We start from the raw sequence: 27,594 nt of genomic DNA, 5'->3' as shown, positions 1-27,594 counted from the left end.
GCTCGCTTTTCCATTATAATCTACACTCCAACACACTTTTGGTGTGGACGGATTGGTTTTGGGCTCATGGACGAATGTTTGCCGTTTCAGTTTTGTGTCAAATTGCAATTTCAGTAGAGGCAGAATAATAAATGTGATTGAGAAACATAGCATTTTTGTTTCAAGTGAGAGCTTTAGTACATTTATTCACACGTTAAAAAAAAAGCATAACATTTTGTGGCTTGTATTTGGCACCCTCGTGTGGCTGTCATGTGTCATACAATTTTTTAGAAAACCTTTGATAGAACTTTTTAACCAGCTTTTAAACCATTTGCTTGATATAGCTGGCAGTTAAGATAGCAATTGATTAATAAACAATTAATTAAATAAACTAAGTCAGTTATGAAATAAAATTGTAGATTAGATTATGGATTTTGAACAATTGAACTGTTGTCATGATGGTTTAGTACCTTTATCCTCATGAACATACACACATTTTGCTAAATTGGTTTCAAAGTATCCAGGCCATTACAAAAATAACAAAATAGCATTTTTGCAACAAAAGACTTCACAGAATATAAAATAGTATTTACTGTACAGCTGTTCTTAATGTGAACTTGCATATGAACAAAACCTCTGCTGTTAAAAAAAAAAAAATTAGGATAACAAAAACTCTATTCAATAACACGTCTGTATAAACTGTGTCTTTTTATCTGATTTAGTTGTGTCATATTATTAGCATGTTAGCTGGAGGGGGCTTTAAAGGAATCTGACCGAGGGTGAACCTTTTAGCCTTAAACTGATTCAGCTCCTCTGGAGTCAGACTGCTTTCGGGTGAAAACAGACTGTCCAACGCCTCACCAGTAGATCCAGCTGCTGCAGCTGGTATTCCAAACCCCCCGCTCTTCTGTCCAAAAGTGCCGCTACTTCCTGCTGCTGCAGGTGCATCAGATCCAAAACCACCGCCGGTGTTTGCTGAAGAGGAGAAGCTGAACCCAGAGGCGGAGCCAAATCCCGAGGGGGCTGCTGGTTTGTTGGCGTCCGCGGAGAAGGAGAACGCTGAAGCCGACGTAGCAGAGGTGGAACCAAATCCTGAAGGAGGTTGTGCAGGAGCTGCTGTGGCACTACCAAAACCTGCCGAAGACGATGGTGCACCAAATCCACCGCTTGTAGCGGCAAAGCTAAATCCGCTGGCCTGCACTGGTGCTGCAGAACCAAAGCCTACATCACAGAGAAGAGTGGTCACTGTGAGTTTGATTATCTGATCAGTACATTCATACAAACATTCATCTATATTTTTTTCCTTACAGGTCTTTACTGTTCACTGCTCCAACTACGAAATACTTAAATATTTACCTTTGCTTCCAAAGTCTGATGTTGTGGATCCAAATCCAGTTGCTGGCATTGTACCAAAGCCACTTGAAGATGCCTGAGGTGCTGGGTTGTTTAACTCGGCAAGCTGTAAAGAATGTAAACATACTTAATATCAAAACAGATTCACATCATTTTAAGGACCAGTGTGTGTATGAATTAGTGTCATCTGAGACTGCATCCGTCTCTCACCCCTCCTTTTGGTGCGTAAAACAACTATGTTGGCCTTCACATAACAGAAAGAAAATTGATGTGTGCATGTGTGTGTGTGTGTCTCACCAATGCTGTGCGTGTGGCTGGATTCATAACCTTCAGTTCCTGGATTCTGCTTTTCCACTGGTTGAGCAACTGATTGACACCATTAATCTAAAAAGATGAGACTATATTATTTAAAGATCACGTGACAAACAAATTTGCTTTGATGGAAGAGGAAATCGGCCGTTTAATATTGATATTGACTTTCCAATGGAAGACAAAAGAGTAAAAGTTCACTTACATAGCCCTGCAGATCTCCTGAGGCTCTTGTGGAGTAATACTCCATCCTGAGCTCTTCTGGAGAGACATCAGTGAAGCCTGAGGGAAAAACGAAAATCAAATGTCAAATGTAACATCGTTACAAATAACAAAAGAAACCTTGAATGTATGAAAACGTGATAACGGACCAGATAAAGGTGCCAAGGAGTTAGAGTAACAAGAGAGGCACCACTGTCTCGAACTCTCCCAAGCCTCCATGTCCTTCTGAATGATGTCCCTGGGTGATCACAAGACAGACATTTCATCAAGTAACTTTTCACAGTTGATTTTAAATGTTTAAATGAAAACAAAAAGAAACTCACACTTGTTTGTCATCCTCTTCATCGGCAGGTTTTCCTCCTCCTCCTCTTCTTCCGCCTCTGTCAAATGTGGTGGGAGTATCAAGGGCTGAAAATCTGTTCTGAGAGGAATAGCCTCCTCTTCCTCCTCCACCTCCTCCTCGGCTCCAGTCATTCCCCCCACCTCCTCTGCCCCAGTCAGCCCCTCCACTTCCTCCACCTCCTCTGCCCCAGTCAGCCCCTCCACTTCCTCCACCTCCTCTGCCCCAGTCAGCCCCTCCACCTCCTCCACCTCCTCTGCCCCAGTCAGCCCCTCCACCTCCTCCACCTCCTTTGCCCCAGTCGGCCCCTCCACCTCCTCTGCCCCAGTCGGCTCCTCCACCTCCTCCACCTCCTCTGCCCCAGTCAGCCCCTCCTCCTCCTCCACCTCCTCTGCCCCAGTCAGCCCCTCCTTGTCCTCCTTGGCCCCAGTCATCACCACCGTGAGATGAGAAAGATGAAGCCTTGATATAGCTTGCTTTTTGGTGGTCGGGATTCACCCAAACTCTGTTAGCAAACCCTGAAACACATGAAAAACAGTTCCCGCCACTGTTTAGAAAAACAGCAGACGTAAACTGGTAGTGGTTCTTTTTTTATATCTTTGTATACAGACAATACTTGCTGTTCAGATATTATCAAGTCAATATTTTGCGGTTATTATGTTGTGTTTGAAACCACTGGCTAGCTTATTCAGTGTTTGAAGAAAGATAAACGACTTCTGGTCCTAAAACACGACGCTTCGAGAAGGTAATTTTACATACTATATAAAACTAAACGTTACCTCCACCTCCTCTGGGCTGTTGTTGACTTGTGGAGCGGTTGTTATATCCTCCTCCACCTCCTCCTCCTCCACCACCACCTCTGTTTCCTCCTCCTCCTCCTCCTTTCGGGTGCTCATTCCAACATTTATCGCCGTATCGACAACGGCCTTGAAGAAAAAAGTTACATATGGTCATGTTTCTAAATAAACGTCGTCTTTGTAAAAGTGAGAGTTTCGGAGTTGTTGTCTCTAGTCCTCTCTCGTCGCACTGGTGTTGTTTTTAGTTCAAGACGAGGCTCACACACTCGGGTCGCAGAAGAGTGACGTCATCAATGAGCGACACCAGCGAACCCAAGCGGCAGTGAAGTGTACTTATATTTTAAAGCCTAACATTCGTTCATTCAGTCTTTCATTCATTCATTTATTCATTCATTTACTCCACACGTTATAACCATACTTATACAATATCTCATGTTCAGTCATGTTTATACTGTAAATATCATTATTATTATTGATATTTATTTAGGTAAAGGGGTTTTAATAGTCCTCGTTTTAATTAGTATAAACAAGTCAATAATAATAAAAAACAGCTTTATTTATACTCGTAGTTGAGTCCCAGTTATTACAAACATTCAGGAACAGTCAAGAAAGAACAGTGTGCAAAATAGAGGAGCAAACGAGGAAAATTAATAAATTGATGTGTAAAAAAAAGAGCAACAAAAATATAATTAAGTGTAACAAACTGTACTGTAAACATGCAAACATTACACAATTAATAAAGCTTATTGTTTTCAAACAATACATTATGATGTTAACTGTTCCAAGGGCCGGTGGCTTTTTAAACATTACACGACATCTTACATTCACACTGTGTACTGTAACATGCATTAAAATAAGAGCTCTTCATCTTCACATAAAGCAGCATTTGTAATATTCAGTGGCAGCATTAAAGGGAATGTTAAATATCTATTTCTGTTACGTAACAGTAAATTCAAGAAAAAAAACAGACATCAGCATCAAACTCATGGCAAGAGTCGGCGAGTTGCACTTCATAGTACCATAAAATGTCAACAGACATGTGCGCACTCTTGGCATGCATTACAATTTCATGTTGTTAATTTAAAGAAAATTGAAATATCTGACATTCAAATACTTGAGCAAGGTAAACAAAAGTGCTTTAGGCTTAATCGCTGCACTGAAATCAGCATGATTGAATCATAACAGGCAGGATGGATTTATTCAAGGGCCTTATCAAGTATAAAACATGAATAAAGCATATATAGCATGTGTATAAAGCTATAAAAATATATGTAGCAGACATCGTATGATGACAATTTGTATAAATATGAATACAAATATAAAGCAATATTAAAAACAGTCAGTAATAATATATATAATATATGTAAGAGACTTTGTTTAAGCTTGTATTCAGTAAATAAAGGAAGAAATGAATAGAAGCGATAGAAAAGGCTTCTAGTTCAGGCCATGGCACAGCAGGGTCAGGCCTTGTGTGCTGAGGCTGAGGAGCAGAGGGAGAACTTCATCTCGTTTCTCCATCCACACACTGTCCGTGTTTGTCTTCAGGGTCACGCTGATGGAGCTGAGCAGCTGCTCTGCCGGCTGGAGAGCTTGGACGTCCTGCAGCAGGACGGGAAGACAGTGGACAGGGAGAGGCCCTCCGCTGCTCTCCTTTAACTTGCACATCTGCAGAAACACATGGATGAGCGTATAGAGTAGGTATGAGGCACTTTGTCAGAAAGTCAACAAGTAAAGAAGTTAACAAACCAGCGTGTTGAAGGCCCCAAGAAAATCCACTGAGCTCTTGCCGAGAAGGTTCAGTGTTTCATCGGGCAATTCTAAAAAAAAAAATAAAAATAAAAATTCACAAAACAAGATTGAACACTGATTTTACAGAGCACTGTTTTCTATACTAGCAGCAACATGTTTCCTCCCACCTTCCAAAGCGCTGACCAAAAGGTGAACTGCGGTCAGGTGAGCAGCACTGGGGGAATGGTCGCACTCTGCAAGACTGAGTGAGTCCAAGCTGACGGCTGACCTCTGACCTTTCACCGGCTCCTCTTGCTTGGGCGTCTCAGCACTACACAATTCCTCCAGCTGACAAAAAAGTATTTGTATTTGTCTTTGGGTGTGAGACACTATAGAACTAAGCACTCCAGGTTGACACAATTAGTACAATTTGGAACAGTATACCCTGATCTGGATTGCATTTCCATTGTGGGTTGTACAGATATACGTATAAGTAACATCATACCAATCTGGACCCAATTACACCTGGCATGAGAATGCATTTCCTAGCAATCGGATCACCACATGCATTTACACGTGGTATTAACATGCGTCTCCGATGTCCACAATAAGATCCAATTGCTATCCGATCACAGTCATCCTTACCTCCCCCTCTGTGTGCTGCCATATCAACATATCAACAACTTTTCCACACATGAGGAAGAAGTGGAAATGTGGGATGATATAAATTGTTTATTTTAGTATCATTCACAACTTTTGACAATCATAAAGAACCACACTGTACTTCTTGGTTGAATTAGGGGAACTCACTCACCGTACACTGCAGATATGACAGAGCAGCTCTGTCCTGCATCATCTCTCTGAGCTTCTGGAACAAGTCATGTTGAGTTGACTGGGGGAGATCTGCCAGTGGAGACAGATCCATGTCCTGTGATCCTGTTTTTACGACAGAAAGAGACGCTGCATCAGATCTTAAACTGAAGCTACCATGGTATGAGCTGGTGTGAGCGTCTGCCGTGGTCCTATGATAGGATGGATGGATAAAACAACTTGGCATTTCAAGAAAAGTAGAGGAAGTGCTTTTGCTCAAAAAATGAATTTAATCTCAACCTCGTAAACATAAAAATTTGCATTTTTCCCATATATTCGTTTTAAATAAGCCTTTTACTTCTAGCTTTTCTACTGAAAGCTAGATTGAATTTATGGAATTTTATGTAGATCTAAATCCAGATGCAGATACAATAACAATTTATTAGTTCAAATTTCCATTGGATTATATATCAACACCAAGGCTGATAAAATCAATGGTAACACTGAAGAACAAAGGATCTGTATGAGGGAGAAAGGGGCTCACTTCTATTCTATCGCTTTACTTCCTCAGGAAACGTGGACAATAAAGGGTTGGATTACTATTTGCATGTTTATATAAAAGGAGAAGAACCATTTAGCTGTTCAGTGTTTGCCCCATTGCTCTTAGAATCCACCGTATCAAAGAGGGAATGGTGGGCTGGACAGGACGACACAGGGCAATCTGCCTCAAAGCCCCCAATTGTGCCAGGTTGTAGGCATAAATCTGGAAATACACACAACATATCATATAGGTTAAATATATCCATGCAAGATTTATTGCAAGCATGGTTTGGGTAAATGTAAATGTGATAATCTACAATTTAATATGCTTTTAATTTAGGGTGTCACACACACAAACACATATACACTCACCAAAATGGCCATTCTTTTTGATCTCCAGTTCCAGGACACTGTACGCGATGACGGTGTCAGAGGGAATCTTCACAGAAACATTACTCTCCTTCTTCATCTTGTTTTTGTCCTACACAAACAAACAGACAAACATAGGGAGAAACAATAAGAAAGGTGGGACTATAGATGTAATAATGGCACTCGCAGACCTACAACACTATTTATACTTTTTTATTATGATCTTTGTAAGCGTCACTGAGTGACATTGAAGGGCCTTGCTTTAGAGAGGCCGCCATCTTGTGCCACCATATTCCTTATGTTCTAGCACTACTCACCAAGGCTCGATGCTACATGTTTTTTGTTGTTGTTGTTTATGCTTTTCCATTAGTGACAGCACCTCATGATTTTTTTTAGTAATGTAATCCCTGGAAGACTCATGAGAGCGATGTCCGAACAATGACGTACTGCGGGTCTTTGAAAAAGACGTAAAAATCCTAAAAACGTGCGTTAATCTTCAACATTTAGCAAGGAAATTTCTAAAATCTCAATAGTTAATAAAGGAGTCTGGCGTATTTAGCAACAGCACTGCCGAAAGCCGTGATCACAACACGTTCGGCCGTATTTTAACCCGTGCACCGCTCATGCAGGAAGTACTGAACTAATCGTTTTAATTAACCGATTCTTCATGATTCTGTACACCAAAAAACAACGGTTTACTCGTCACTAGTTTATGTGTTTGTGTGTGACAACGTCACGGCAGTTTCGTGCAGCAAAAACTCTGCGTCGAGTATTTAATTAATTCCTATCTCGTGCAGGGATCATTGTTCCATACGGACCGTTTTAGCCAACGGACACTCAATGATTCAGCATCTGAGCTCATGCTAACGTAAACATCGATTATTATTATTTAATGTAACGCTTATTTAATGTAGCTTACTAGGGCTGCAGCTATCGAATATTTTTTAATCGAGCATACAACTGATTATTCCTCGATGAATCTAGTAATCGGATGTCAAAAATAAATTCTATATATATTTTTTTCAAAAATAAATTGTAATTTTGCGTTTCGCATTCTGGATTAATCGAAAAATAATTGGCCGAATACTCGACAGATTCTTGAATGTAAAGGCCGACAGATTTGCCTGATATTCTTGGTAAAAGAAGGGGTTAGGAGTCATCAATTTGCTACACGCTGCAATCTCATCATCACTGTCAGTAAATCAGGGTCTTTTCAAACCACGCTCACTTTGATAGCGCTCCCCAACATGGCCAACAGACCAAACACCCCCTGAAATGTGCACTGCTCCTCCCTCGTCTGAGTGACGGAGCAGGAGCTGGTGGTGAGGATCCGCTCCTTCACCAGCGTCAGCACCTCAGCTTTCTTTTTCAACTGCTGCATCAGCCTGTGCTCCATGTTCACCAGCCTGGGTTAAAAAAAGAAAAGAAATACAGTAGATGTGGATTATACAATCTCAAGAATTGTGTGTCAAGAAATCTGCAATTGTGGTTACCGTCACCTTCTGCAGGAGAAGCTGCGGTATGTAAACAGTACAAAAAACAAATTATTTAACACCCGACCTGTTGCTGGAGTCACATAACAGCTTCCTCACGTCCAGTTCCTCTTTCTTCAGGTTCCCGAAAGACGACTGGAGCTCTGAGTTGCCCCGGCCCTCCAGTTCTACGTTGACAGGGCCCGCGCAGGTGTTGAGACTCCCAGAGAGAGTGCCTCCAAATGTTCCCTCGTAGGTCAAGAAGTCTGTCTCGCTCACTCCTGACGCCCGTTAAGAAAGAGACGTTTGAGAAAAGGTGTTTAACATTTTAAAAATACAAAAAGGACAGTCACAGATTTCTGCAGCTACATACCAGGAATGAGCTCCTTGTCGCCCAGTAACAGGTCGCTGAGGGTGAAATCTGTCGGCTGGTACTTGGGCCTTTGCCAGAACCAAACGCGGCTGCGTTTCACGACCAGCGCCATGAGGATCAGTTTGCGCGAGTCGTTTGGCCCCGACACGTGGATGAGGCTTCCGTCCGGTTCGATGTGCTGGACAAAGTGGGCGGTGGCCTTGCTAAACATGGCTTCAGTCAAATGAGAACGGCAGAGAGCTGGAAAGTAGAAAAGAGAAACTGTCTGGAATGTCGGGAGACGTGCTTTTACTGGAACGATTAGTGATTTAGTTGAACCTGATTCAATTATGTAAATTTGTGGAGTCCCATGCCTTTTCCTGTGTGTGTGTGTGTGTGTGTGTGTGTGTGTGTGTGTGTGTGTGTGTGTGTGTGTGAGAGAGAAAGAGCACTATGTAACCCTAAACCTCAGTGTCCTGCAACCAACTGCAACCCATGAGTCACGACGCTGTAAGGAAGTTCCCTTACATTTTACATGTGCCAGCAATTAATGTGATCACAAATACACACACACACACTAACTCTAGTGGCTCAGCTTTCTTTGCATAAATATTTCAAGTATTCGGGCGTAAAAAAAGAGGATTTGTGCCGCGAGGGAAGAGAAGGTGAAAAGAGATGGGAAAGAAACTCGATCCCTTCACGGATGAGGGATGTTAGATTTAAACAAAAAGAATTCAACATTTACAAACCACAAAAGTCCAAACAAACATCTTAAAAATCCAGGCATGTGGAATGTTTGAGTGAACTCAACAACTCTTCCTCAGCCTGGACGACATCACACAAACTCCTCTCGACCTGACATGGTTTCAGTCGTTTCAGTGTGTGTGTGTGTGTGTGTGTGGGGGGGGGTGTGTGTGTGTGTGTGTGTGTGTGGAGTCATGTGGGTGTAAATAATTGAAGAGCGGTTGTAACGGCAGCAGCAGGGACATTTCTTCTCTTCACCTCAAACATGAGGTGGTGAGGTAACTAAACATCAAGATATGAACAGATGTTTAGCAAATGTTTAGTATTATAATATACTATAATACAATAAAATACAATACAATATAATATAATACAATATAATACAATATAGTAGAATAAAAGTCTTATTGTAAAGCAGGAAATGCAACTTTTGCCTATACACACACATGATAAACAGCAATAACTATCAAACAATAAAGGCCTACATTGTCATATTTAAATCAAATCCTAGTTGGTTTATCAAAGTTATTGCATTTGACCCAAAATAACCTTTGTAATTTTTTTTTAAACTGATGACATAATCACTTTAATACCTCAAATGTCTATTCACCATAAAACTTTAACTGAACTTTATCAGAACTTTGGATCAGTGGAAAATATTAAAGCTGAAGATACATATTCATGTCCATGACAGTATAAACAGATGGCCCCCACCACACACACACACACACACACACACACACACACACACACACACACACACACACACACACACACACGTGTTGCCAGAGCGCGCATTTCCCGGCAGCCCACTTAAGACTTCCAGGACAGCAGCGACGTTGCGCGCGTGCTTGTACAGTGACATCAGTTGCGTATGACTTTAAAATCAAAACAAATTGAAAAAAATAATACTCATAAAGCGAAGAAAAAGAACGTGTTCATCAAACAGACCATATTCTAGTATGTTCACAGTCATTGTCGAATAAAAATACTTAAAAAGTAAAGTTGGAAAATGAAAGTTTTCTGTCTCCTGAAATGGAGAATGTGTCTCTGTTAGAGCATAAAAACAAGATGTCGTTTACCTGAGAACAGTTAGCTGTGTAGAGATGCGGTTGTGGCTGTGCGTCGTGCGTCGTGCGCTCTGGGCTCCACTGTGTCCAGTCTTCAGCCGTGGAACAACGTCACCTTGGTATCCATGCGTAAAAAGGCACCGCTTCACCAAGTCGTTGCCAACGCGGACAGAAGCGTTACCGTGGGTCTGACTGTGAGTGTGAGTGTGTGGCTGTTGTAAGCAGAGCCACGAAGGGACTGTGTGTTGAACGTATTCAGTGATAGTAGTGGTCACAGAGGGGATGGCCCTCGTCACGAGTCCCTCCTCCCACTTTCACTGCAGTTAATTATAATCACAAGAATTCTGCTTTGTGCGTGTGCGCGCTTTTTTCCAGGACATGAACAGACTTGTCTCTCTGATTTTTCTCGTTTTGAATCGGTAAAATTGAAAGTATGTGATGTCACTGTGGATTTCCTGCTCATCTGCATAACGTGGGACTGATAATAAATGAGCCACGGAAGTGGTTTGAGCCACCCGTTGCCACATCATCACACAGCAGCTAATGTAGGTCACCAGGGTTTTAACAGAGGTAAAAAAATGTTTCACAGATCAGAAACAGTGAAAACAGAGAATCTACAGCCTCTCGGAGTACAACCCAGACCGGGTTTTACAAGTCTAAATATATATAGACCACATTAGACCTGATCTAATGTGGTCTGGGTGCAAGAAAAAGCAGTGAAATGAATTTTCACAAAGATATAAGGCCCTCAGAAACAGAGTTTTAAAGGTTTGACAAGTCGAGGTATAGGGGTTTTTGATCTAGACCTGGTCTAATGTGATCTAGATGCAGAAAAAGCAAGTGAAATGTCCCTTTTTGTGGATTTTTTCCAATATCACAAATAAAATAAAAGTGTTAGGGGTCAGGGCAGGGGTTTAGACAACAATAAAGTGTATTTTAAAGGCCTAAAATGCGCAGTCAAAGCAGTAAGAGGTGTCATTAAATTTCCCTCTCTCTTCTCAATCGGAGGCTGTCCACTTCGGTGTTTTGACACCCCTTGCATGTGCAGTTCAGTAATGTAGTTTTTATCTTCAGATGTCTTAAAATATCACCTAAATCAGTGAGCCCATTCACTGACACTGGAGCAGGGCCAGGAGTTAACATCAGAGTGGGTGAGTGTACATTGTGTTTTGTGTCATGCTTGTCATTGCCAGTGGTGATAAGGACGGGTTTTTTTTTCGGGCTGTCAGGGAGTTGTCACTCAGATATAGACGTTGTTGTTGTTCAAACACATGCAGCAGCAGCTGCACCTACATCTGCACAGCAGAGGCCGACTGTAAGAGATACTCAAAAGCAGCAAGCCCAGTCACTGGTATACGAGTTGTTTGTTTGGGTTAAGGTGAATACATTATTGTAATTTTAACAATAAAACATAATGTAGAAAGAATACATTTCAAATAAAGGTAAAATAAATAAATCACATAGACAGCAACCCGAGCATTAGGACATGTAGACATGGTCAAGGTGACCTGCTGACGCACCAGAATGGGGAAGAAGTGTTTGAGTGACTTTTGAATGTGGCATGGCTGTTGCTGTCAGATGGGCAGCTTTTGTGCTTTTCAGAATGTGTTGTGATTTTTACCCCCCCCCCCCGGTCTCATGTGTATCTATTAAAGTGGCCAGTGAGTGTGTTGTATGTTGCTTTGGATCAAAATATCTATCAAATAAGGTGAGAAAATAATGTAATAATGCATTTCATTTTGTGTAAAAAAAAAAAAAACAGGTTTTGATTCAGGTCTGAACATAGCTGACCATGAAATAGCTTGAAGTTCTCACAAAAACAGGTGTTGCTGTGGTCTAATGTAATCAGCAGGGCCCTCTCTCAGCTCAGGGGCAACAGGAAACTGACTGCTTTACCTAACCTGTTATAGTACAGTAAAAGTAGCTAACGTCATAACTGTATTTAAGTATAGTGTACTGGAGCCAGGTGTGACACATCTGGTCTACACACTGAGCCACAGACGCCCCATAAATGTGACCTTGTTACATCTTGCCACTGCACCAATTACAAAATGTCGTACTGTGTGACACCATGTGACTATACCTCTCTGCTAAGAGGCAACAATTGACCGATCCTCCCTTCTTTCTGTGAGACAAAGTGAGGACCTACACAACAAATCAACAAATTACACCATATGTATGAATATTGTTCTAATTTCAGTATATTATAATGTCAACACTGCTTCTTGTTCGGGTTGTTAGGGTAGTTTTGGAACGCGCTACAAACCAGCAGAGTAAATAAATGAATATATAAATCACCTAATCAGCATCAAACAGATTAATTTATGTTGTATTTATGTATTTAGACCAAAAGCAAAGTTAATGAGAGAATTAAAAATGTAAGAAATTAATCCAGAATGTGAGTGTCCATTGTACAGTTTATTGTCATCATTTGACATTAAGTATTATTGCTTTGTCCCCCTCGGTAAAAAATAGTATCCACAGTTCTGCCATCAGAAAATCCAATCCACTGAACTTCACTCTCACACACACACACACTGTACACGGACATAATAGAACCCAGGAGTTTGTCTAAGTGTTATTGCATAACTGCTAAAGCAACGGACTGTGTGCAGCCCCACAATGAAAGGCACTTTGGTATGCAACAGAACCAAATGATATGAATATGTAGTCTACATTTACATTATGTTTACTAACAGTTGTGGTCAGAGGAGGAGAAACATAAATAAGAACAACAGGACTTCTACAGGCTCTGCTCTGTCCTGAAAGTGGAGGCAGGAAGTCCATATTGGTTTGGGGTTACCCTGACACGAGGTCAAACATGTTAACCTTCTCAGGACACTTGGACGCTGGTCTCAGTTCAGTTTTACACTTCCCTCTCTGTAATAAGTTATCGTGGAGGTGTTTCGGTTAAATCCAGATGTCACCATAACACGGGGAAATCAATTTTACTGAAGCCAGGATCTGTGCGCTGCTCCCAGTATGCGTTGTTGCTCACCCACGTGTCGTCCTTTGACTTCCTGTCGAGACAACAAGAAGAACATCTGATTGAGACATTTTAAATCACCAAATGGTTCTTGGGCTGTTAAAAATACCACCCACATATTTATTATCTTAATCTGACCATTTAAGACAGACAATATGACAAAAAGACCATCTGCTTAGACACAAATATGCGAAAAGAAGTAAAGAGTTGCATACATGAAAAAGCGAGGCTTATGCGTCATGTTGTTTTCCTGCAGCACTTTCCTCCTCTCCCGCTGGAGCTGTTCTATCCTCTGTTTCTGTTCCTCGGCTCCATCTGGGTTTCCCTCCTCCAGCAACCTGAACCAACACGATGGAGAGAGAGAGAGTGAGTCAGGCTTAGAACTGTAGTCCTGTTATCACCACCAAATATTCCCCGCCAACACAACATAGATGTGGTGCATGGATGGATTTTTAACCGAACGCAGCCTGTCGGGGTGTTTTCTTGAAATTTGCTTTATTGAAAATATTTTATTAATGTTTATTGAGTAAAAATAAGCGATAATAAAGTAGAGACTGATGAGTGATTGACCTAGTGTTTCTGTTTAGAGCTGGAATCTACAGAATATATGACTTGTGTAGGGTTCAGTCAGTATTCTCTCCGATTCTACAAATTATGTGCAATATTGTCAAATCTGTGCAAACACAAATGCAAAAAAAGAGGAATTTTAGTTTAAATTATTAAATCAATTTACATCTCCCGAGTAATTTGTACAGCTCATTAAAATGAGAATAAATATGTTGTAAAACAGCTAAATTATTCAAGTATTCAAGTTCTGTGTGCAGACATAGTGCCAACCTCTGGTCAGGCCTGAAGCGTGTGTCTGTAGGGGGCAGTAGAGGTCTCACGGTGGAGTCCAGCTCATTAAGCTCCACTGCAAACAGCGTGAAGCCATAGAACTGCTCTTGATCCTCTGGCATGGAATCTAAACACACACATACACATAAGAATGTCAGTCAGCTAGTTTTTATTTCCTGATTGAAGTAAAAGCTGTTTGATTGACATATGCCTGACAATCACTCACTTGCTCTCCAGATACATGTAGCAGCAGGTGGGTCTCCCTGGAACATAGACTCGTGCCATTTTCCAAACATGGATTGTACGACTTTTCCCTTTGAATCTGTAACGACGGCCTCTATCTCGTTCACTGTAGAGCTCCATGACTTCGCCTGAAAGGATTGAGGAAGTTAAATGTAAGTATTCAAATACCACAGGATTTAGGCCAGTGCCACTGCTGCAGAGGATTAGAGTCACATTTTCTTTCAATTTCTGTCCAGTAGATGGTGCTGTAGAGTGCATGGCCCGTATTTCCAGATAAGATTATGAGTCAACGACAGATGTGAATGTGACAAATCACCTCATACTAACAGGAAAAAGAAGGGTACCTTGGGAAAATATGATTATAATTATACAAAACAGTGTCTGCCCTCTACAGTTGCAGGATAGAAAAAAGGAGCATGATTGGAATATTTGTGTTCACTAACCTTGACAAATGTGACTTTACACTGGCAGGTGTCACTGTTGATATTTTTGATGACCATCTCTCCATAGTGTTCTATCCAGCGCTGGCCACTCAGGATGTTATGGATGCAGGACGTCACTTTGTTCCATTCATAATGGTCCCCGAAGCTGGAGAAGAACACACACACATTTATATATTGTATATATATATATTTCATTCCTTGTACTAATACTGTAAATAGGGATGTGGATGTGTGTAAACATGCATGAACATGCATACACTCACACATACACATACAATAAGTAAAGGAGTAAAGCAGACACTTACGCAGGGAGTGTGACATGTGTGGTTCCCATGGGAACAATTTCCATGGATTTGCCCCAGAATTTATTTTTCCACCGAACATCTTCGAAGAGAATGGGAGACAAAATATCAGATGAGTGATTGTAACAAAGAGAAAAGTGACCCTAACATCTTAATTTAGATCTTACGTCTTTTCTGCAAACAATAGTATCTTTTTATAAGTCGACTGCTTCATTCATGTGCAAACAAGGCTGCAGTGTCTCGGACTATCAATGGCTGAACAACAACATATCTGAGATCACGTTTATATAATATGCGTGGCATTTTTAAAGTTGTTCATTATCACTCAATTGAATTTTTTTTCGAGAGATCACCAAGGCAACATAGAAAATAAGGAAACTTAATCTTGCCCAACAGCAAATTCCACCTGAAATATGAACTTTAACATGAAAAACAACACAGGTGTGGCAACACTAAGGAAAAATCTAACTGGGCCGAGCAGAGCAGAGGGGAAAATGTGATGTTTATTCACAACATGTCGTCTCCTGCTCACCTTGCCAAAAGCTGAAGTTCTTTGAATCAGCGTGACATGTTGACACAGGCGGGTGATGACTCACCTGGGAAAAAGGGGAATACAAGAGCGGTACAAGATGAGATAAAGGCACTTGAGCCAAAACATTGGACACTGATGCTCATATCAGTGAAACATTATTGGGGAATGGTTTAACTATTAACACACATATTTTTTGCAAGATCAGTGTGATTACTGTAAACAAACAAGATCTGCAGGTCAGGGCAGGGATTCATTGACTGAAAACAGACTTCTTTAGTTCTGACAGTACCTCCACTATTTTAACTAAAATACAATCACTGTACTCATTACTGTGTCTTTAACTAGACAGAAAAACACTCTGATCTCAATAAAGTTCCATTCTAAATGTTATTTTGTGTTAAAATCTCTAGTAAAATGATGTATTCCCATGCATCTGCTGTTGACCGTGACCTTTACCTGTTCAGCTATAAACCTGAAGCCCTTATCAGCTCTGTCACACTCGTACGTCTCTCCCAGGACAGGGTTAAAGGGTTTGCTTCCTGCTCTGAAGTAGGTGGACGCATATGCAGTTATTGCAAATGTAGCAACGTACACCTGTATGAAAAAGCAGAGAGGAGAGATGAGCGGTCACCATGTGCAGATTTACACATGCGGTATTATCATCCAGGTTTTCCTCTCACCATGCGTTGGAAGGGGTCTTGGGTCTGGTTGGCAGTGTCCAGTAGCTCGCTGTACTCCAGCTCTTCACACAGCCTCTGCAGGGTGTTGAGAGGCTCATTGAGATGCACTGGCATAGACACCTTTGACAGGTCCTTGCCAATATTGTTCCTCAGAATGTTCCACAGGCTCACGCTGCTGGCGGGACAGGGAGCAGGGAGCATGGAGCGCCGTCGTGTCAGAGTTAACACGCTGCTGTCTACAGGGTAGAAGAGGGGAGGAAGGATACAAAAATGTGTTTACATTTAAATGTTTTTGTTGTTGTCAAAACTAATTTGATGTTTTCTCACACACAGACACACACATACAACTTGTTGCGACTGTATCACGTACCAGAGTTGTGTCTCACACTGCCTCCCTCATTGCTGTACGTATCCATGGAGATGGTGTCACTCACATCACTGATGTACGAGTCATCGTCTGACAACTGGAGACACACCCCCCCAAAAAATCAATGGTGAAAGGTCAGCAAGCGTCCAAAACATAGCATCAAAAGAAGAACACACAAAGCGACGGCTCTTTCATCACCAGAATAGAAACATAACAAACTGTACTGCACGGCATGGTTTGCATGTACTAGTTTTAGTTAAACTAACCCAATTTTTAGTTCCTGATTTTACTTTTAACTATCAATAAATTAATAATAACGTTCATTATAAACCAATAAATAATGATGTTGTTAGAGTAATTTATGAATACCATTACTATTACAATACAATTATTATACAAGGATCATTTCAGAACTTTTCCATAACCTTTCCTCATTCTCCTTCAATACTCTATATTCTCAAACTGTGTCTAGAAAGTAGAACTCTGTCTGCATTTAGTAAACATGACAAAAAGAACTAGGACGAGGTATCTGACCTCATTCTCAGAGGAGGAAGAGGTCAGCAGATACTCCTGAGCATCATAGAACTCTGATACAGAGTCTGCTCTGCTCTCATTGGAAACCTGGTGGACCAAGGACTGGGAGCCGCCTGAACATTCCTGTTCAAATGATAAGAAGCCATGTATGTGGTATGAAACAAATGGTGTAAATTAAAAGATGGAATTAAACTGAATCACAGAGTCACTCACTGAGGCATAAGCAGACTTTAAGCCCATGACCTGCACTGGCTGAGGAGGCTGCATGTCAATGGTGTGTTTCAGCCTCTCTCTTTCTGCAACCAGGGAACTATAGGCTGATTTCAGCGTGGTATGGACTAGAGCAAAAGCAAATGCCAGAGTCACAAACAGAGACAGCAACGCCTATAGGGTTGTCATGGAAACTAACATGTAGAAGCAAAACAAGCATTTCTTCTTCTTCTATTAAAGAAAATAAATGTTCGGAGTGATATGCCGATATGGGCATGGACTCACGGTTGTTGGACAGCCGGCAGAAGTCCAGCTGTAGACGGGACACATCTATAGGAGAGTCTGGGGAATCAGGACAGGCTTCCTGTGTGTTGGGTTCCGTGGTGGACAGGTTGGGGTTGGAGGCGTGAAGACGAGGAGACTTGGAGGAGATACAGCTTGGGACCTGAGAGACAAACCCAGATAAAGAAGTGTGAATCATTACCTTCATATCATTTTTACTGCTGAATAATTGTGAACAAACATAAACATAAAATCAATGAAGAAACTGTACCTGAAGTGTAGTTTTGGTTTCTTTGCCACTGTTTTTGGATCGCCACCTCTTTGGTCTCTTCTCCTTTTTGGGGATGTCATAATTAGATGCCTGCAGCAGGAGAAACAACAGACCCAAAAACATTGCATTAGCAATACAATACAATATTCATACATGCAAAGCACTTTGAGAGGGAATGAAGACAAGGATGTCATCCTAATTTTACACCACAGCTAAGTTCATCTTTGTTTACTTGTAGTGCAGTGATGGCAGGAGCTGAATATGTCCGGTGGAGGACCTCCATGCTCTTCAGCAGCATGTTGAGTTCAAGCAGATATGACTCAGCCTCCTCCAAGTCTGAGTGAAAAACAGATAGGATTATCAGATGAAAGTTTTGGTGCATGCAGACACCACTAGAGTTTGGCACTTCAAGAAAAAGAACACAGGGGGAAGATGTTATCTGCAAGAATTCAGAGAGAAAAAGAACAAGGAGCAACCAACCTTTGCAGCACTTGTCCATGTCCTCTGAGGAGTGAAGCCAAGAACTGACCTTAGCCTGGTGAAGTGATGCCTGCTTGGTAAGAGTAGACCGCTGTTTGAGAGAAAAAAAGGAGAGATATATAACTACATCTCACCAAAAAAGTCTTTGACAAATATTTCTTACAGAGCACTACTGCATTGGACAAAAAACACATACTTTTCTCAGCGAGTCATTGAGGGAGGGGGAGGACGAGGCATGGGGGTAGAAAAGGTGCTTCTCGTGGGGATATGTGGCGATCTCATTCTGCCGAAACACGCGGTGATGACGCAGCTTTGACACCCACTCATCAAACAGCTCTCTTGACTTCACCTAAGACACAATCATGTCAGGAGCAGCAACTTGGAAAACAGTGCTCATATAAAACAGACGATGGAAATCAATCTGTTGCAGCGTCTGCGTGTGTAAGAACAATATGGAATTCTGAGGCTAAATTCAAATAAACTAGGCTCATATACCTTACCTTCAGGTGATAGATATTATCCTCCGTGTCCAGGTCAATGCACATGGCTTTCTTCTTTATTGACATGACAGACAGGCCGACATCTATGCAGCCATGAAGCTTTCCCTTCTTCAGCTATGCAAAAACACTTTTGTTAGTATGTGCCATTACGCAGGAATGACAGACATCGAATGCTCTTGAGGTGATACTCACATCATTTTCACGCTTTGCATATTTCAAGATGCCTTTCTCCAACAGAAAATACCTCTGTGTAAGAAAAAAAATATATCATGAGTCATGGGGATTACTCTTTTTTCCAGTTGCTGCCATCCTTGGATCTTTGGATTTATAGCACTCTTTGGTTAACCAATAGTTAAAATCACCAGTAAAATGTAAACATTGTTCACCTTTACACCAATAACAACTACTTTCCGCTGACCTTGACATTCAAAGTCAGTAACAGCAGCAATGAAACATGACCATTTATAGACTTGATCACAGCTTACTCACTTAGGTTTTACAATGAAAAAAAAGCACTTCACTGACATTAGTTGATGCCTCATTGTGGGTTTAAGTTTTTTTTTTCCTCTGTCATGTTGCATAGCAGAAGTTTCCAGCGAAGTATGAACACAGTCAGAGAGAGGAGAGGGGGAGGAAAATGAGTCAGGGATACAGCATTATCAGAAAAGGAGTATAAAAGAATGTAAAGAAGGAAACACCATGGGTAATAATAGTTAAGAGGGGGGAATGTAGAAATAGCTTGAGGTATTAAAAGACAGCAGGTCAGATTTCTTGTTGGACAGTTGGGGAGTATAACTGGTTCAGTCTTGATACCAACAGGAAGTAAAGTACACCATAAATCTGTCTGTAGCTTATCGTCACAGTAATTGATTAGAGTATTTCTAATATCATCCTTCCTCTTCAGAAACACAAATGCAAATGATTAAAGGAGATTATGTCACACAGACAGTGACAATAGTCTTAAGTTCATGACCGGACAAAAAAAGGTTAGACGCTTTGTTATGTAACGACAAATTGGTGCCTTGCTGCTGTTGCTGTCTGCTGGGTTTAGGTCAGGAACCAACCTTATGCCATCCCTTCATGGGCCATTTCCTCCTCTTGAGCAGGAAACCATTCTGCCTGTCAGGCTCCGGAATGCTGACAGAAACCCCTCTGAGCCCCTCCACTATCTCCCAGCTGTCCTGAAGAGACAAACAGTAGCCATTTTACAGTGTGCGTCAATATTAAAAAAAACACAATAACAAGTTATAACGCACATTTAACCTGTGAAGACACATATCATCATCGCCGTATTAAAGGGTGTGGTTTGCCTTTTTAGGAAGACTTATCTATGAAGTCACACAAAACAACATTTAAGGGGAAGGTGAGGCTCACCTAACAAAATCTATGCCAATTCTGAGGATATTGTAGGCTTCAGCAAGAATATATCTTATTAAGGTGACCCTTTGTGGCTAGAAACTGTTTTGTCTTCTGTCAATAATGGCCATGTTTTCAGTTCAAGTAAGTGTCATGGTTTCGGAACAGTTGCATTGCATCTCCGATATGGCGTCTGAGCTGATACACATCCATTCTAGTCAATATGTCAAAGTACACTGTCAATTGCGGAATGTCAGATGATACGCAGCACTTCTATTTCTAGCAGATGCCCCAACAGAGCTGCATAAATTCAGCAGAATTCAGCACAAGCAGGAGAGAAAGTAGGAAAATAAAACATCCAGTTTACTTTTCAGAACGTTTGTTGTGTTTCTTGGGGGTCAGGCTCCCAGACAGGTCCACAAAAACTGTTTATAATATGTCCGTACCTCCTTCAACCTCACTTCAAAAAACCTGATATAGCCCTTCAATAATTAAGTAATTTTCCGATATTTGATCTTAGCAAAAGACTCTTATTATTAGGGACACTGCCACGGTGCTTTCAAATTCTGCAACTTTAATGTCAAAAAACTAATAATAAGAGTAGCTGCAAGTACGTTGTTCATAGGAAATGCATGCGCGCACACAAATACACAGTCACATGTAGAACTCAAAACATACCTGGTGGCTGTCATGTTTCGAGGAGCCACTGCTGTCACTGTGAGTGGGCGACGACATCTTCATGCAGCTCGGCCGCTTTTTTTTGCCAACCGTTGTCTCGTTTCCGTAGAAACCGCAGTAACACAAATCACAGCAGAGCAGCTAGGAGCATCACTCTGACCTTTGAAGGCCACACCACAACAGTCCGTACTGTGGAGAAAGGTTAAACACAAACTGATGTAAAAAAGCAGCACACTTTTAAAGAACAGCAGCAGGACCAGACAGATAAAAGCAGAAAGGAATCACTTACTCACTTGTGTCTATGACATTATTATGTCAACAGCCTAACTGTGGATATGAAATCCCCTAACACCCAAAGAAGCTTTGCTTAAAGGAAGTTAGACACAAATATCCCACACAACCTTGGTCAGGCACTCACAAAGACCTTGAGATAACTTTGAATTAAGAACACACATATATATGAACTCAAATAAAGCTGGTGGTACTGGGTTTTATGATCAACAGTCAACTAGTAAACAAAAATGAGAGAATGGGGAATACTACAGCAGCAGTTTATGCTGCAACATGCAGAGTATCGAGACTTTCGGATAAAAAAAATAATAATAAAAAGTTATGACTCCATTGGTGGCTTCCATTTGCAAATGCCAGATGCCACAACATTAATGCAAATTATAAATTAAAACAACACTTTAAACATTATTATAACGTTAGGTGATGAATGAAGCCTTTCAATAATTCAGGGAAGTAGTGTTTGAGCTTTGTTTTATGTTTGCAGAGATGCAGGGAAAACCACATCCTCAGAGTAATGCTACACCCAAGACTTGCCCTACTTATTTGTATGCATATGCACATTATTTTATACCTCAACATGCATTTTATGGCCATACATTGTATATGCTGATCACGTTAAAGAGTAAAAAGATGTGGCTGCAATGGTCATGTGAGCAGAGCACATCCCAGTCAGGTGCAGTCACACAATGAGAGGATTGCCCGTGGTTCTAATGTGCTCACATTACAAAATGCAAATGTGTGTAAACATCTAATTTTTAAGCATGTTGGCTGGTACCAGCAATTTGGTGGTTCTAGTCTGAGTGTGTGTCTGTGTGTTCTGCACTTCCCCCGAGGCCCCGCTTACAGTCAGAACCAAACCCAGGGCATGAGTCATCAACAGGAAAGAATGTGCGCCATGCTCCGATACCCCGACACACCATAACACACACACACAGCTAGCTACAGTCAACACTCTGCTCAAAGCAGACTGAAACACATGGGTGGCTCATTCACTCCACAGCTCTGAAACACAGACAGCGTTTAAAACAGATTTCAAAACAGGAGCTGGAACTAGCTCATTGTGCGGCTGTGTTTCTTGCCGTGACATGTCTTTATCTGAAGCTTTGTGGACATAAAAGTAATAAGGAATTTATTGCACATAACTCCAAGATAGTTTCATCTGTGTGAACACAGCCGTGTGTAGACTTTAAAAAAAAAGGGGCCATCCGGGGCCTCCATGGGAAAATGTCCAGCTCTGTCTTGAATGAGGGCAGCAGCACACAATAGCTTTACACATTTAGTTAAGTTTGCAACACTTCCTTACAACACAGCCTCAAAAAATTATCCGAGCATTGATGCATACATTCTTGTCTGAAGCATCAGTGCCTCATGACACTTCCTCATAACTCCTGAAATTCCAACGCATTTATTGACAACACTTTCCTGCCACGGATGTTCTGTAACTTCTGTACTAGATGAAGCTGGGACACGCGAGTCTCAAAACGTCCCACCGAGTGCCCCACTTACCTCGACTGAGTGATCACTGTAGTATTGTTCACCAGTTCTGAGACTCCTGGAGCTGTAAGACTAGAAGTGCTAGGGTTTCACCTTCAGTGTTACGTAATGGGAGTCAATCATTAATAGTACAGCACCAGGCCAGCATGTTTTCTCTCTCACTGCACCAAAGAGATGAAGAAATAGCCTTTTTTTTTTCTCCGACTCGTTCCACTCATAGCAACCACCAGAGTGCCACACCTCATGGAAAAAGCCCACTAAGCTTTGAGGCAAAAATCTCCTTGTTAGGGCTGGGCAAGATTTTAATCACAATAAATTCTACTATGGTGTTAATATTACAAAAGTTCAATAATGTTTTGGGGGATGCAATAAACGAGAGAGAATGTATTGAATGTTGTTTTTCATTACCCAAGAACGAACCTTTTACATATGAAGAACCAGATCTGATCTACAGAGGCCACCATGTTTTATTTTATTAATAAAATATTTTGCCGTTTTAAGTGTTACCGGTAAGTAAAATGTTCAAACCAAAGGTAATTGGCTTCTTCAACCTTTTGTCCATCAAAGTAATACATATATTACATACTTTACATTATATATTAATAACAATTATTATTGTGATCACTTTCTTTGTCATATTGCCCAGCTCAACACTTTGTGCACAGACAAACTTGAACAACGTTTAGTCAATAAAGGATTAGGTAAAACTACTGAATTCTGCATGACTACAGGCGACACGCTTTGTTCATATTTACACAAAGTCATGAGCTGTTCATAAAAGCAGCGCTTGTTGTTCACCAGTTTCCATGACAAACTCTCAGGGCAACAAGACTGGAGCCTGAGGAATTATCGGGCTGGAGTTTCCAGTCCTGGCATGACAAAACCACAAGTGTGGACTGAGCAGCCAGTCCATCTGCTTTCAGCCTGAAACACACTCCCTCAACAGCAGGACTGCCATCAAAGTGACAGTCCACATAGTTTTATATCCTCCTCATTACTGCCAGACTGGGACTGCAAAAAAAGGTCTTCACAAATGGCCCCCCATCTGTGACTCTACCTTCAGTGAAGCGACAGACTACCGGAAAAAGCTTCTTCACAGATTTATGGAGTTAAAGCTGGGTGTCATCCGCTGATTATCTCACTGAAAGTAATCACACATCTGGCAGAATTATCGAGCCACTTCCATATACCAAAATATCATAAATTTAGAACAAAAAAAAGCCAGACTCCTGTGTTGTAGTAGCACTTATGTTTTTGGATTGGTTGGTGTCGGTAGCACTTAGCTTATCTGACATCTGACCTTATATCTGACTGAGTATTCGGGCTGATAGTGCTGCTGGCTTGTTTGAAGATATTAATAACAACTTTTTTTCTTTCACCGTGCCTGTATTTTCTGCATGCAGGCAGAGAAAATCTAATGTGGGTATAAGCAAGTGATCAAAGAGAGTCTTCGCATTTTGTTTTTCAAATATCTTCATCAAAAGATGTATTTCTGTCTCTTCGCTGCTGAAACAAGGGGCACTTTATGCTACGGCTCAATCACGAGTCGCTATGGATACAAAAAAACAATACATACAGTTTATTTTCTTTATTGAAAAACTGTGGATATAAAAAAATGGGGCTATTTATAGAGGTGGTACTGTTACCAGCAGAAATATGATTTCACTCCCCGTCTCAGTGACGACCAGCCAGCTTGACTGGAAGTAGGGCATCCTATAACCTTATAAAACCAGCAGAGAGATCACAGACATGCTGTACTCAGCGTGGCCACTTGAAATATTAGTCGAGGCAGGAGTGCTCTGTATTTACATATATTATATTATATTACCGGCTCGTAAGTGGGTGTTGCTGTGTAAAGGGGAGAGTGACTTAAAGATAACTTAGTGACTCACGCTAGCTACGCTGGATGTTTGTGCTCAGAAATGCTGCAGCAGGAATAAACATTGTGGCTGGACAGCGGTCAGCTGGTGGATTGAGGGATTTGAACTGATGCTCCAGGCAAAATCCTCCCAAGATTTAGCTCACGATAGTGCACAAGGGGCAGATTTTGAACAAATCCCCCTAGATATATTAACCGGATCTGAGTGTTTTGGTTAAAGATATAAGAAATAAGAGTTTGTACGATATCCTGTTGTTAATATGACAAGTATTAAACTTGAAGATATATCAAACAGATTACAGGTTTGAACGCAGAACAGGTTGTGCTTTACCTACTTCTACAATTACAATTTGAGTGAGGGTGCAGTAAAAAAGAATAGAAACTTATATGAAAACCACATCCAGAAGAATATACAGAATACTAAAGGTGCTAGGGTAAGATCATAAATAAGTCCTATTTTGTCCAAACAGTCTTATATAATATCAGAGGAGAAATACACTGGAGAAGCAACAATTGGCAACAAATAAAACAATCAAAAGTTATTAATTTGCATATTAGAATAGTTGCAGATCAATTTCCTTTCCTGTTTCTGCACTAAGTATGACACTATCGCTAGATTATACAAAACCTGTTCTGTAGAATCATTTAAATGTCTTACATACTCCAATTGTACCACCACTACTAAAAAAAACTAAACACTTAATTGACCTTCATTACAACTTTATAAACTAGCTTCCAGTTTCATTTACACTGGCCTGGATCGAGATGAGAGTGTCATGCGGCTGTGTTCGTGGCACAGTGACAGTGTTTCCATCACCACTCTATAGCAGAAACTGATCCTGTACGGTCTGGAAAGGTGCTAAAGCCTTAAAAGCGAAAGAGAAAGACATGAAATCAAACAGGTGCTATGATCTCGGTATGTAACTGGAACTCACTGTAACAACACTAAAATACCAAGGTCTTTTAGGTTTCGTTTTCTGACGTAACTGGCAACCCGTGGTTGCTCGGCAGCTGAGACTCTACTGACTGCAACGATTGGTAGAACGGCGGTGGGTGGCGCCACATGCCAAAACATGATTTCAAAACATAAACATGATTTGCAGTCTGTAAAATATATTTTTAATGCAAATATTTTGGCTGTATTGTTGTTGTTGGTGAGTTCAGTATGTTATATGAACATTATTCCTGAGTCTCTGTGACATATTAGGAGGATTTTATGGCCAGTTGCTTTAGATTTATTACATAATGCACCTTTAATTTATCAGCAATAATCATAATAAAAAGAAAAAATAACATAAAACAGTAAAAACAAATGGCTCTTGTTTACCCTGTCATCGATGTGTGGGGGATAAAGTGATACAAAAAGGATGAATGGATAGATAAAATAGATATGATATATTATAGCCATGACAAATGGCTACAACAGTAAGCTAAATAGTTATGCTAATTTCACCACAGAAAAGACTGTGAAAAATGTCCTCTGTAGTCGCGTGCAGGGAAAAATCTATATATATCGGCATATCGGTTATCGGCAAGTAAACAAATACTTATTATAGACACAATAAATAAATAAAAAAATAAAAACTATTACAAACTTCATTAAACATTTACTACGAAGGGGGGGGGGGCTAACTCCACAGTCCACGTAGCACAGGTAACAGCCTCGCTCAGTTCCTACTTCAAACAAAATGTCCATTTAAAAACCGTGTGGTCAGATAAACTCTGCTCACACAGGCGAGACATGAGCCCACGCACCACCGTGACACTGTCCACGGATACCCACACACACACACACATACACACACATACACAGTACACGGCAGGCAGGAGAGAAGCCAATGAATAATTCTATCGAAGGCCACTTTCAGCGTGGCAACGGTCGGCGCGAGACACCACGGCGGGCGCACCGTCAAACTCTGCCGCTGAATTCAAACGGAAGCGAGGCGGTCACAGCGACAACACACACACACACACACACGGAGTCCACACCAGACACACGCGAGTTCGTGGAAATGAATGCTTACGGTTCCGTGGAGAGCGCCGCGGCGTCCTGTCATGACAGTTAGAGACGTACAGTTCCTGGATATTTTTTCCGCTCCTCGCCTCAATGAGCGAGTGTGTGTTTCAGGGGGGAGGGGCGTGGCCTGCTCAGTGGGCAGGAGAGACGGGCGCTCCCTGTAGCCAATCACAGTCGAGGACATAGCAAAGTTGGGCGGGGATAGCGGCTAAGGCGGGACATTAGGGCTGACCCCCTTTTTAAACAGACCATAAAATGACGTAAACACAAATATCAAAGAGGACAGAAGACAAGGTGGCGTTATCATTGTGCTACTGGATTTATGGGATGGAATTACAGCCACATGACGACCCTTTATCGAATTTGGCAATTTTTATGAAGATTATTCATTCATTCATTTAATGAATTCCATTTAATTAGTATGATGGTGGACCATTCATATTCCATGTATATCTGCCACTTATTTTATTCATTTATTGTAAAAACAAAGGGTTATGGTAAGGGTTTGAGGCCCAAGTTGGATGCTGTCAATAAATACATATAAATAATCAATAAATATGGTGTAAGTACAGTATTAATATATTACAATATTAATACGTCAATAGTGTGTAAATGCACTATGTGCTAATAATCTGTCTAGTCTTATTGCTTCACACGCGTGTGATGACAGATAGTTTGGTGCATCTCAGAATTTCCTGGTTGCAAAAGACAGTTTTCCCACAAGTGGTGGAGTTTCTTTGTGCTATGATGAGTAAGTGTGTGTGTGTGTGTGTTTGCAGACTGAACGAGCATGTGTTTGTACATAATATCTGTCTGTGCGTCCTCTGCGATGAAGTTATGCACCTCGTGCATTCCTTCGGAGAGAGCCGTGCTCAGTCTTTCCACCTCTATTGTCCTTGTCGCGTTCCCAACCACCTTCGGATTTTGTTTACCCAACAAAACAAATTTCCTCCTTTGCATGGGCATGAGGCTGTCACTTCCTGTCTGGGCTTATTTCCATGGCAACAGAGGGACAAGAAAACATAAAAAGAGAGAGAGGGCAGAAAGGAATGTCAGTGAAAAGGGAGAGTTAGAGCCGGGTGTGTCCAGAAACACAGACCCAACAAAACTAATGACAGTGTTTGGAC

At 41.2% G+C, this 27,594-nt stretch overlaps 3 protein-coding genes across 4 annotated transcripts; all 3 read right to left on the bottom strand.

Moving 5' to 3' along the window:
• Positions 1–706: 706 nt before the first annotated feature.
• nup42 (nucleoporin 42) lies at positions 707–3,157 on the bottom strand (the record flags this gene model as incomplete). The annotated part of the gene is made up of 7 exons (XM_083900356.1): positions 707–1,200; positions 1,336–1,438; positions 1,630–1,716; positions 1,847–1,923; positions 2,013–2,101; positions 2,187–2,721; positions 2,983–3,157. The coding sequence occupies 7 exons, from the start codon at positions 3,155–3,157 to the stop codon at positions 707–709; spliced, it is 1,560 nt and encodes a 519-aa protein (XP_083756482.1).
• Positions 3,158–3,569: 412 nt separating this feature from the next.
• Positions 3,570–10,305, bottom strand: LOC310936315 (gasdermin-E-like). The gene is made up of 10 exons (XM_083900357.1): positions 10,098–10,305; positions 8,293–8,532; positions 8,008–8,200; positions 7,676–7,853; positions 6,451–6,559; positions 6,170–6,301; positions 5,543–5,664; positions 4,917–5,076; positions 4,747–4,817; positions 3,570–4,665 (listed from the first exon to the last, which is right to left on the bottom strand). Exons 2-10 carry the CDS (start codon positions 8,501–8,503, stop codon positions 4,435–4,437), a joined length of 1,407 nt encoding a protein of 468 aa, XP_083756483.1. The 5' UTR covers positions 8,504–8,532; positions 10,098–10,305; the 3' UTR covers positions 3,570–4,434.
• A 2,246-nt stretch (positions 10,306–12,551) lies between these two features.
• LOC310936311 (oxysterol-binding protein-related protein 3-like) lies at positions 12,552–26,549 on the bottom strand. 2 transcript variants are annotated; one of them, XM_083900352.1, is made up of 22 exons: positions 26,475–26,549; positions 20,787–20,975; positions 19,817–19,933; positions 18,945–18,998; positions 18,753–18,866; positions 18,449–18,601; positions 18,253–18,343; positions 18,005–18,108; positions 17,773–17,862; positions 17,505–17,664; positions 17,223–17,347; positions 17,010–17,132; positions 16,479–16,572; positions 16,109–16,344; positions 15,885–16,022; positions 15,429–15,492; positions 14,900–14,978; positions 14,595–14,739; positions 14,135–14,279; positions 13,909–14,035; positions 13,287–13,409; positions 12,552–13,105 (listed from the first exon to the last, which is right to left on the bottom strand). In XM_083900352.1, the coding sequence occupies exons 2-22, from the start codon at positions 20,847–20,849 to the stop codon at positions 13,009–13,011; spliced, it is 2,442 nt and encodes an 813-aa protein (XP_083756478.1). In that variant the 5' UTR covers positions 20,850–20,975; positions 26,475–26,549; the 3' UTR covers positions 12,552–13,008. The 2 variants fall into 2 exon arrangements, with proteins under 2 accessions (XP_083756478.1, XP_083756479.1); XM_083900353.1 differs by lacking the exon at positions 26,475–26,549 and adding an exon at positions 22,584–22,801.
• Positions 26,550–27,594: the final 1,045 nt, after the last annotated feature.

Source organism: Microchirus variegatus (genome assembly GCF_963457635.1).
Source record: "Microchirus variegatus genome assembly, chromosome: 13".
NCBI classification, from domain to species: domain Eukaryota; kingdom Metazoa; phylum Chordata; class Actinopteri; order Pleuronectiformes; family Soleidae; genus Microchirus; species Microchirus variegatus.
This window is presented reverse-complemented; position numbering and strand designations above follow the sequence as displayed.